We start from the raw sequence: 12655 nt of genomic DNA, 5'->3' as shown, positions 1-12655 counted from the left end.
GTAAAGACTCCATGACACCAGGATCTCTTTATGGTTGGCCTCTGTTTATTCTGATAAACACCAATAGTTTTCGGTTTTTAGTTAAATGCCTTAAATAAGGTCTGTGGTTAACACAAGCTGAAGGGATTTTAATATTTTGTTGTACGATATAAAATACAATAAATATCCCACTTGTGAATTTTGAAGCCTTTATGTGTCTTAAAAAAGGTGTTTGCTAACAAGTGGCTAAATAAGAATACTAAATGTCATCACGCCGACTCATCCACCTTTACAGCCTCGTTGTGTTTACACACACATATATATGTATATACATACATATATATTTGAATCAAATGACACCTTTAATTAATGTCCTTAATATGTTCTCCTGAGATTTTAAGGGCCTAATTTTTGGGTTGGTTTATGCACTATATATATATATATATGTATATATATGTATATATATATATACATATATATATATATATATGTGACTTCTTGTGCTTAGTTTAATTGTTAATGTGTAAAAAGAAAGTATTCAATACAAAGTCCAAATCTAGTATCTATAACTGGAATATGTGGTTTATCTGCATAGATAGATAGATAGATATGGATAGATAGATAGAAAGATAGATAGATAGATAGATAGATATGGATAGATAGATAGATAGATAGAGAGATAGATAGATAGATAGATAGATAGATAGATAGATAGATAGAGAGATAGATAGATAGATAGATAGATAGATATGGATAGATAGATAGAAAGATAGATAGATAGATAGATAGATAGATAGATAGATAGATAGAGAGATAGATAGATAGATATGGATAGATAGATAGAAAGATAGATAGATAGATAGACAGATAGATAGAGAGATAGAGAGAGATAGATAGATAGATAGATAGATAGATATGGATAGATAGATAGAAAGATAGATAGATAGATAGACAGATAGATAGAGAGATAGAGAGAGATAGATAGATAGATAGATAGATATGGATAGATAGATAGATAGATAGATAGATAGATAGAGAGATAGATAGATAGATAAATAGATAGATGGATGTTGTCTGGCGCCCTCTGGTGGTTATTTTATTATTGTTATTATTCTAAATGTTTCCTCAAAACAGAAAAAACAACAACTTTATCTGAAGTCCATGTAAATAAAATAATTTGTGTTCAGTAACTGATGTTTTCAATTTGTCCAAAATCACCTACAGACAGTTTATTCTAACTCTCAGACAATTAACAAGAGTCACACAGGAAGAAGGGTGATTTCACTTTCAAAATAAAAGCACAATGGTAGTTTGGTGAGTGACGAATTAAGTATTGGGTCTGCATAGTGTAGTATCTCTTTCTGCAAAACAAAACATAATAATAATGATAATAATAATAATTATTATTATAATTATAATGATACCGAATACTAATGTGTAAAAGCTCGCTCTGTGTAATTTTGTCTGCTTTACATTCCTGTTCTTAAACTATATATTATGTGTCCTGTTTGGTCTTTGTAACCTACATTTTTTTTATTTACTTTTAAACATTTTGTCTAATTTTATTTATCCTATTTTAAAACATTTAATTACATGGTTATTTTGTGTAAATTGTTTTAACGTTGTATTATGATTGTTTAACCCTATTATACTTGCAGTATTTTAAATTGTGTTATAGCTAAAATTAAATTAATTATTATTATTTTATTATTAAAGCTGTCAGACAAATGTATTGCAGTAAACAGTACAATATCTCCCTCTGAAATGTAGTGTAGTGGAAGTATGAAGTTGCATAAAATGGAAATACTCAAATACTAGTACCTTGAATTTGTACTTTGTAAATGTACATGTTACTTGAGTAAATGTACTTAGTTATATTCCAGCACTGGAACTACAGTAGTAACACCAGTGTAGTGACAGCTTGCTCTAAACCGTCCTCGCCACTTCTAGCAGGATGTAAAGGTTTCTGACTCACGTAGACTACCATGTCCAACTTCCACTTGCCTTCTGCAGACACTCACTCCCTGGTCAGCTTCAAAGATGAGGCTCGTATAGTGAGTGAAAAGTTTATTCCACGAAAATTAAAACAAACAAAAATATATCCCCATGACAAATCTTGGACTATCAAAAACAGACCAATTCCACTGGAAAATAACTGAATCTGTGATCTGTGTGATCTGTGTGTGGTCAGAAAAAATGTTGCTCCCCATCCTGCTCCACTGAAGCCTAACTAGCATTAATCACACTTAAAGGGACACACCCACATTGTTCAATAGCAGGACCACTAGAGGAGCACATCTTAACAGGGCAAAACACACATCATTGAGTTTATATAGACCAGGGGTCAGCAACCTGCGGCTCCGGAGCCACATGCGTCTCTTAAGTTCCTCTCCAGCGGCTCCCTGTGGATTTTTAACAAATGTTTTTTTGTTTACATTTTCATTTTTATTTATCATTGTTGTAGGTCTGTGTTACGACGGTACGACGGAGTATTAGGGCCACATTGACGAAAAATGAGAATAAAGTCATAATATTATAAAGTAGCAATTTTACGTGTTAATTAATTTTTTTCTTGTAATATTCTGACTTTATTCTGTAAATCTCAGATGTTTTTTCCCTCAATGTGGCCCTAGTACTCCGTAGTACATTGTCTCTTTGGCCCTCACTGCATTAGACTTATATACTATATACTTAGACTATAAACTGTGTTACCTTCATCACAATGATCAAATGTTTTGCGACTCCAGACAGATTTTTATTTTCTTTTTTTGCCTAAAATGTCTCTTTTGATAGTAAAGGTTGCTGACCCCTGATATAGATCACAGCCCATTCTATTACATGACTAACTGACCTAAATTATAATGTATCATTAATAATGTAACATTTTTTATGGCATAACACAATGTACTTTTTAATTGATAATCAAATGCAAAAACTGTAACTAATACAATATGGCTCTTACAAACAGTATGTATTTATGATCCACAAAGAAAAATACTGCGTCGGCTCTTATTTTGTTAAAGCCACCGGAAGAGAAGCCTCCACGTGTTGTGCAGCTTGATGCTGGTTCTGCAGGAGGAGGAGGAGGAGGAGGATGAAGAGCTCAGCTAACAGCCTGCTGCTGCTGCTCAGACAGCGACACGCAGAGACTCAGTCTGACTGACTTTGGATATTTTGGGGTGTTTTTGCAGGAGAAGCCTGGAGAGAGAGAGAAAAGAGGATAAAAGAGACGGAAACCAGAGATTTAAGTCGGTTTCTAACGGGGCTGGGGCTGGAATGGCGGACCGGGACCCGGTGCCTCTTCCTGCGGAGGTTCGGGCCAGACTGGCCGAGCTGGAGCTCGAGTTATCCGAGGGTGAGTACTGGATCTCGGCTCTGCTGCTGCTGCTCTGAGCTCTGGGTGTGTGTGTCTCTGCTGGTCTCTCTCTCTCTGCTGAGAGGACCAGCCGGTTCAGAGTTTGAGCTGCAGAGAGGAAAAGTGTTGAGCTCAAACTGCCACAAGTTCAAGTCCATTATTTCCATATAAACACACTCATGCTGCCACAGACACATGACTGCTCTGCTTTATCTGGCTGTGATTTGGATGCAGTGGATGCAGTGGATGTGGTGGTGTGGCAGTGAAGTGGAGACAGACTCAGCATGCTCTGGAAGTATTCTTATGATATTACTCTGATATGTCATAGTACAAGTATATACAATTACTGCAGAAACACACCTTAAAGTCATTACTTAGCATCAGTTATCATAGGAATACCATACAAGATACAACTACACACTTCTACAGGAATATTTCACTATCTTTACCAATTAATTCATTGATTCTCAATCTATAAAGTGCTAAAAAATAGTAATTAATGCCCATTACAAACGTAAAGAGCCCAATTTAACAACTTCAAATTGTTTTTTTGGCAAATTGCAAACCTAAATTACCCAGTTTACATTTAAGTAATTATTAGAATATAATGTTTTTGTTGATTTGTGGTCTAATCTCTCCATCACAGCAGATAAACACCTTAAAGTAACACTTAGAAGTCCCTGCTGAGCACCAGAGGGGCGTTATAGCTCCCAGTGGAGACATCATAGGAATGCGATAGAGATTTATCTTTCAGGTTTGTCAATAAGAAGTTGTTGTCACATGTGAGGTTTCTTTTTCCCTTTCAGCAGAGAGAGCCCTGCATGCTGCTTAGATTATGTGCACGGAGCGTGCAGCTGTTACCAGACACAGTTTTCACATGACACACTGCAGCCAGGCAGCTTTTGGAGGGGATGAATGATTTCCATTATATTCCAGCTTCTTTCCATAACACCAGAGCACATACTGGCTTCTTTTTGCAAGACACTGAAATACAGCCTTGGTATTGATTTTCTCATTAGCTCCCCCCCCCTTCCTCCTGTTCTTTTCCAGATTGATATGTCACATTGCTGCAGACTCACTCTCAGCCTGGAGAGTATCATAGTGTCATATTTCAGCTGCCTGCGAGCTGTGTTTTCCCTGTTTCTCATGGAGGCTGGTGGCTTTCGCGGAGCTCAGCCATGTATGGAGAAAGAAAGAAAGAAAGAAAGAAGAGGGAGAGAAAGAGAGAGAGAGAGGAAGTGATTTCAACAGCTGACTGCAAATGCACACATTGCATTTTAATGTTTCCACTGCTGCTGCTGCAAATGCAGGTTTCAGAGGGATCTGCATCTGAGAGGGAAATGAGAGGAGAGGAGAGTTGAGGAGAGGAGAGGAGAGGAGAGGAGAGGAGGGGAGAGTTGAGGAGAGGAGAGGAGAGGAGAGGAGAGGAGAGGAGAGGAGAGGAGAGGAGGAGAGGAGAGGAGAGGAGAGGAGGAGAGGAGAGGAGAGGAGAGGAGAGGAGAGGATGAGAGGAGAGGAGAGGAGGGGAGGGGAGGAGAGGAGAGGAGAGGAGAGGAGAGGAGAGGAGAGGAGAGGAGAGGAGAGGAGAGGATGGGAGGAGAGGAGAGGAGAGGAGAGGATGAGAGGAGAGGAGAGGAGAGGAGAGGAGAGGAGAGGAGAGGAGAGGAGAGGAGAGGAGAGGAGAGGAGAGGAGAGGAGAGGAGAGGAGAGGATGGGAGGAGAGGAGAGGAGAGGATGGGGAAAAAGGTGACACACATTCCTTTTTCTTTTTTTTATTATATAAACCGCCAGCTCAGAGTTGCTCCAATGTAAACAGGTGCGTCTGGGGGAAATGGGGTCAGATGCCCCGGTGCATTATTTACATGCTTAGCTGATGCTGTAAATGCACGCCGGCAGCGAATGCAAAGCTTTCCCTGCATCCCGCAGACTTTGACCTAATTTTTTGATTTCCACGCATCATCCCTTTCTCCTCCAGAGCCCCTCACCGCAGGAGGAGGGGGGGTGGGAGACGGCGGCAGAAAATACATTATGAACAGTGAGGTGTCACTACAGCTTCACAGGGGCCACGTGTGCTGTTGAGGAGCCCTTGAGCAAGGCATTAAACTCCTATCTCCAAGAATTTGGCGATGCGACATGTATCACGATACAGGGGTAACGATTCAATACATTGTGATACTGTAAGCAAGGCGATATATTGCCGGGGGTTCACTGCCTTGCTCAACGGCACCCCATTGGTTGGAGGGTAAAGTGTTCTTTTGAGATTCGAACCACCAAACTCAACGTTTTCTTGGTTACTTCGGGTTTTCCTCCATCTTTCCTCTCTGTTTCTACTCAAGCTAGTGAGTTCCTACATTTCCCAGAAAGCCCTTTGACAACCCTCAGAGGAGCACATGTGTGAACTTGAGAGGGACGTTTGCAGCATCCAGCTGTTGGTTGCATGTGGAGGTGAAGAGTGATGCCAGAGGACAGAGCAACACAGTGAGTTGCTCTGCTGCAGATAAAATGGTCAAATGGCAACCTGTGTTGTCGCTGCATTGCATTCTGGGATATTAGTTGCCTTTGTGGGTGTGTAAATTGGTCTTTCTGTCTTGTGCTGATTGCTGAGTGTTGGTGCAAAAATGAAAGTCCCTGAAAGCAAAGCCTGATGTTTACTGTTGGAAAATGTAGCATGTGACGTGATGTTGTCCTGTTGACCTGCTGCTTCTGTTCTCATTTTCAAAGCAACAGGTAGAGCAATAATATTTAACAATAAATAAAGTGCATGGCATCTCAGTAGGTGCGTGGAAAGACTGTCTGTTGTCTGATCGATATACGTCCCCTGTGAAGGACAACTTGCCGAGTACCTATCGATGTAGTTGGATCGTAGGAATATAAATCCATACATCGATGTATTAGATGAATTGTTATACCCCTAATATCGAGTGACATTTTTTATTTAACCAATACACCAATCTGTTTAAATGTTTTGCTTGCAGGCTTTTTGAATAAGAAGGAGTCACTCGCAGACTAATCGATTTTTCATTAATGGAGCTTCCTGGAAGTTAAAGGAGCATTTACACAAAATTTCCTGGCAGTCTGTGTACAAGATGCATCGTTCTCATCATTGTAATCAAGCTAAATTGCTTCATCCGTAAAGTGATGCAGTGAGGGGATGAAAAACACTGATGCTCTGGTACTCATTAAACCTTTTCTCTTTTCTTCTTCTCTGAATCGTCTGACTTTAAATGTAGCTGGAGTTTAAGACCCTTTTGAAAGTTGAGATGATGCCCACAGCTGCTACCTGCTTTGTACAGTCTATAGTGTTTATTACAACTGCAGTTATTTGCCTTTTCCTGAGAAAATCGAGTAATTCTATCGCCAAAAAATCTGTGAAACATGTTGCATTATTCTTGGGGAAGCACCTATCTGATGCTGGATCGAAATCAAAACCTTGGATCGTGGTTCAAACCGGTACATCTCTGCAAAACATTCAGTTTATTATTGATCGTTTCGTCTATAAAACATCAGAAAACGTGGAAGAATGCCTCTCTTAATTCACAATTCCCATGTCTTCGAATTAGGGCTGTCAAAGATAACGCAATAGTAACGCGTTAATGCAAATTAATTTCAACGCTACAAATTTCTTGAACGCATTAATGCTATTTGCTAATTTTAAGTTGTAACAGGCTGGAGTGAAGATACTGGCATCATATGAAACTACGAAACCCAATGAATCCATTGGAATTGCATGTCATACTAGCTTGTTGCGGAGGCGGTTACATAACACTCCAAACTTACGCAAAATTTTGGCAAGGAAAAACTGGCATGGCCATTTTCAAAAACAGTTTCAGGTTTTCTTTTGATTAAAAAAATTGGGCTGAAATGCAAGCCATGATTTTTTTGCAGCTGTATTGTTTGAAACTGTTCAGTCAAACACGCTTGAGACGCACGATCCAAAAGTGTGACTGATTCAGTGTATTACAAACAGTGGTTTTGAGCACAGTTTTCTATATGTGGAGGATGCAACGTGTTAAGCTAAAACAGTGTTGGTATGACATTTCAAAAGAGTATCAAAACGTTACTTTTAGTATTAAATATGATTGTTTCATCTCGTCATAAAGGGAAATCTGCTGCAAAGTGAAATTGAGCACTTCTTTTATAACGCTGTAGATCCCCTTCCTTTTCCCCTCAGTCACATCTGGTCTTGATAAGATCCCTCTGTGTTATTTTAAAGCTCTCACTCTTCTGTCTTTCTCTCTCGTTCCTGAAAGATCTTTGTGTTCACGGCGGAGCAGAAAACCTCTTCCTGTTCTCATAATTACAGTCGGTACCTCAGTGTATGATTTACCGGCCTTGTTCTGGCCCACAGACGCCGTGTTTTCTGCTCTGAGAGTAGCTGTAAATGTGAGGTCTGAGCTCGGGCAGGCTTCTGGATCTGTGAGGGTCGGTTCCCAGAATGCATCTCACCAAACGTACAGTATGTCGTCTCGGTTCACTCGGTTTCTTTCCAGCTGATCTGAGCTCAAGAGGGGCTTTTGTACTTGTTTGCTGTCATGATTGAGCTCTATTCCCAGAGGGCTCTGCAGGAGTTTATATCTTTAATAGAGTAGATTAGTCTCGTGTCAAATCGTCTAAACACATTTCAGGGTTTTTCCTGCGTAGAGAATTACGAGGCGGCCGCCTGCGTCAAATTTTGCTCCAGCTCCCGACAAAACTCTGACGGGTGTCTTCATGGAAAACACTATTTTCTAACAAGCGTTGCACTTTGTGGATTTCTGTAATTTGTATCTGCAATGGCGGCATTACGCCGGGTTTCCGCTGTCAACGTCTTTGCTACCATAGCAAAAAAAATAAAAGTCCTTTCCGTTTTCGTTAATGAAATTAACACAGATACGGAAACAAAGTAGCATAAGTGTGGAAAACATGTGACAAACGACACTAAGAAACAGGTGACAAAAGTCACTAACGTAACTAAACACCGGTCTGAAAGTCCTGTGTTTGTTGGACTCATCCAGCTCCTCTGTTACCCACCATAAACAGTCTCTCTCACTTTTTAATCCTACGTCAGTAGCTCTGAGTGTAGCGTATTCACGTGGATGTGTTTGCATGGCAGTCAGTACAGACTACATGGTGTACAAATGACATGGCAAAAGCAAGGAAAGCGTTCTTATTGCACATATTGAGCATTATCTTGTCATTCATACGCCTTTTCGTGTGAATGGGCTGCTTGTTTTGGCCGACCCAAAGATATTCACTTTATAGTGCTATAAACTGAGAAAAGCAGCAAATCATCACAATGGAGTGTTTGATATTTTGGCTTGAAAAAATGACTGACATTAATCCATTATCAAAATAGTTTTGGATTAATTTACCATTGTTCCAGCTCTTCAGGTGTACATCATTTACGTGCAATTCCACGGGACTGACTGTGACCTTTGACTCTTATTTTGTTCCTCTCGCTTGTCTTTCTTTTGCTTTAATATAACAGAATCACCCAAAAAGTGTAAATACTGTCACCCAGTTCAGATAAAAGTCTCCTTCTTTAGAAACAACCTGATTAATGTTTCATGTATTCATGATCGAAACGCCAACAAAGATGTCTTTTACTTCTCTAACTGACTGAACTGAGCTGTGGGATTTCTTGCTGTTAATAAAAGGCCAAACTCACTAAGCCTCCTGCTTCTTCACAGCTTAATGTATTCAGACAGCTGACATTTCACTGCATCACTTACAAGTTATGGGCTAAAAAAACGACATCTCTTTATATATTTAGTTTCTGTCTACTGTCTTCTTTACTTTCCTTTTTCTTAACTCTTTCATTTTCTTACTTTCAAGTGAATTTTACAATCTTGACATGTGCCAAAAATCAAACATTCATAAGTGAGTCTGCATCAGAGGAATAAAAACAAATTACAAACAGAAACGTCATGCATTAATCTAAAACAAAACCTGATAAATAACTAATATTCATCCAATTAATTGATGGACACACGATCAAGAAGAAGACTTGGAAACTTTGGAGTTTAATGCCAGAATCTTTATATTTGCAGAGGTAGAAGGAAGTTACCGCTTTTATTGTTGTAGTCTGAGTAACGTGACGTCATATCTCCAAACAAACAGTAAAAATGGTAAACACTACACATCCAGTAAAGGATGGAAACACTTTGGGTTTCACACATTGCAGGAAAAGCAGAGCTAGACATCACGGCTAAAGCTGCATGCTAACTCTGTCACGGACAGGAAACGTTATCGTATCGCGGTAACGTGCGATAAAGCCGGCCGTCGCTCTCATCTCCGTGGTCAAATGGGCCGACGCTACGACTGTAGAGCACCCAGATACTGACATTTATGTTCTCTGCATTGAAACGGCCCCGATGGAGCTGACCATGGATGGATAAAGAGAACGGAGCTGACGGGAGAGCTAGAGACGGACTTGGAGAAGTTAGAGGAAGTAGACACGTGGGACTACGTCTGGTTTTTAAAATAAGGTGTTAACAAAGGGAACTGTATATACAAAATACATATATGGAAATAAGATTGATTGGATTATATTCACCAGAAGTATAAAACATTACATGTCCTTTATAAATTAAAAAGAAAATATCACTAATTTGTGAGGGAAGGGTCTTTTGTAATAAATAATTCCTGACAATGACTGATATATTTGACTTCAGGACATCTCTGACTACATACATGCTGAAAATCAAACATTTTTACTGGATTAATTTAGATTATTTCCAAAGTAAAAGTCCACCACGGCAACAGGTGATGTCACTTTGTCGTGGCTTTCATTGATTGCTAGGCGATCGAAAACTGGGTGTGGCCCGACCTTTGGATGGGAGCATGTAACCGATTATATATGTAGTCAGACACACACACACACACGCACACACACACACACACACACACACACACACACACACACACACACACACACACACACACACACACACACACACACACACACACACACCCCTTATCAGTGACACTGACTGTGAATGAATGCTCAATGATTGCCTGTGACTCAGAGATGTAAATAGAAAGAGTTTCAGAGAAAAGCAGCTGAGACTCTCCATGTGTCTCATGTGTGGAGGATACGCTTCCTCAAGTCCTTCATCCTAATTTTAGGTGCCGAATCCCCCCCCATTGACCCCATCAATTAAAGTGGTTAATTCGTCCTGTGAATCTGATTAAAGGGACATCACGGTTTATTACAGCTCGGGGTTTATCGTGTCATCTCTAAGATAAGATAAGATAGAACTTTATGGAATCGTTGTGCAGCAGTTGCAGTATAAAGTATGAAAGAGTTTGACATATAACATATCGAATATCACTACTTATCAGCGTCATAGATATGGGTTAGCAGGGGCCTGCTACACCTACTAGTAGGTTCAGGAGGCTGTTATCATCTATTCACATAGTCGATCACTGATACGAATACAAGAAGGCGACGCCGACCTCTAGTGGCCGTAGTAATTACGACACAAGCTAAGAAGGAAGTCAGGTGACGTAGTATAAAGATTGACAAAGTCCCCTGTGAAACCAGAAGTCAAAGTTGATTTATTTGTCAAGTAACTTCCATACTTAAGTTACGCCACTTCTGGAGTTACCTTAACCCAAGCCGTGATGTTTTCCTAAAGCTAACTAAGTACTTTTATTTTGAAAAGACTGGAGCGGAAATTGACACGTGCGTCTCGTGTTGCTGGACGTTTGTAGGAAAAAGCATGAAAAATACGTTGTTGAAAGTCGTGGCGTCCCGAAAAAAAGGACATTTTTGTACAGGAATCAAACAGATTATTGAGTGACTACTTCACGAACTGTCGTGAGACTGTGTTGCAGCGTCACCCAGGAGACCGCTGTTGGTGCCCCGGGAAACCAAAAGTCAACATTGACTTATTTTACTGTAGTTTTGTTTCGTAACTTACTTATTTTAACCACAACCACAATATTTTCATAAACCTAACCAAGTAGTTTGGTTGCCAAAACCTAAAGTTGTTTTGTTTCAATCCACAACGTTAATTACATATACAGGTTATTACAAACACACACACACACACACACACACACACACACACACCTATTGCTTTGTCTCCAGAGGTAAATAAAGCAATACTTTCCTTATTTGCATCAGACTTCGCTGCTTGTTGTTTTTGCTTCTTTCCCTCTTAAAGTAATCAGTGTTGTATTAACAGATCAGTGTACTGCAGGGTGAAAACATTATGCCTGTGTCTGCTCGCCGTCCTGCAGCCTGCGGTCGCCGTGTCTTCTTCTCCTGCATCGTAACGTCTCACCTTTTAGACCGGCAGTTGCCATAGAGATGTTATTTTCTCTCCTCCTTCCTGTGAGATAACGACCTGTGGGGATGGAGAGAGGCTTGTTCTACTTTAGTGACACAGAGCTTCTATCACGCGGCAGCAGGGCCATAAATTCATATTCGCTCTCTTTTGTTGGCTCCCTCGAGCGATATGAGCGGTGATTCAGGACTCCAGACGTGCAGTCGCTTCACGTAAATCCGACCGCTGTCCTCTTTTGACTCCCGCCGGAGAAATATCCGCGGAAATTGTGGCTTTATTGCAGACGCCGTTGTTGTGTAAAAAACAGTCTCGGTTTGAGCCGGCTGAGGTGAGCAACACTTGGGATCCAGCGAGGCGACGCCATCCTCTCGAGCTGAACAAACACCCCAAACGTACAGCGGTGGAGGGGTGAAAGCCTCCTCAGGGCGCTGAAGAGAAATTGTTATTTTCTCACTTTCTTTTTTAAACAAAACCCACAGGGTCATACAACTTACTCAGCACAAAGAACAGCATGACAAACTTTCCACTTTGAGGACGAAAAACAAAATGAAAGTTCTGTTTTCTTTACCAAACAGCAGCTGTATCGGATTCCCCAGAGCGCCAACGCCGCCTTCATCCACAAACACTTGTTTCAACTGAATGCAAATCATCCTGCTGCAGCTCTTTCACTCCTCCCTGAGTGGCTTCTTCTTCTTGTCCTCCTCCTTCTTCTTCTTGTTCTTCTTCTTCTTCTTCTTCTTCTTCTTGTCCTCCTCCTCCTTCTTCTTCTTCTCGTCCTTCTTCTTGTTTTTCTTCTTCTTCTTCTTCTTGTCCTCCTACTCCTCCTTCTACTCATCCTCTTCCTTCTTCTTCTTCTTCTCCTTCTTCTCGTCCTCTTCCTTCTTCTTCATGTTCTTCTTCTTCTTCTTCTTCTTCTTGTTCTTCTTCTTCTTCTTCTTGTCCTTCTTCTTCTTCTTCTTGTCCTCCTTCTTCTTCTCATCCTTCTTCTTGTCCTTCTTCTTCATCTTCTTCTTGTCCTTCTTTTTCTTTTTCTTGTCCTTCTTCTTCC

General features: G+C 40.3%; 1 protein-coding gene across 5 annotated transcripts in view; it reads left to right on the top strand.

Annotated features, from left to right (window-relative positions):
- The first annotated feature begins 3052 nt into the window (after positions 1–3052).
- The window catches only part of LOC141776438 (disco-interacting protein 2 homolog C), a 214947-nt gene continuing 205344 nt past the window's right edge, over positions 3053–12655 (top strand). For 4 of the 5 annotated variants that reach the window (XM_074650042.1, XM_074650044.1, XM_074650043.1 and 1 more), the window contains exon 1: positions 3055–3334. In XM_074650042.1, coding sequence (XP_074506143.1) covers positions 3256–3334 — 79 coding nt within the window. In that variant the 5' untranslated portion in view covers positions 3055–3255. Of the gene's footprint in view, positions 3335–12655 lie in introns of all 5 variants that reach the window. The other variant, XM_074650041.1, reaches the window with a different exon arrangement.

Source organism: Sebastes fasciatus, chromosome 11, assembly GCF_043250625.1.
Source record: "Sebastes fasciatus isolate fSebFas1 chromosome 11, fSebFas1.pri, whole genome shotgun sequence".
Lineage (NCBI taxonomy): Eukaryota > Metazoa > Chordata > Actinopteri > Perciformes > Sebastidae > Sebastes > Sebastes fasciatus.
The sequence above is the reverse complement of the archived record's forward strand: the minus strand, read 5'-3'. Positions and strand labels throughout refer to the sequence as shown.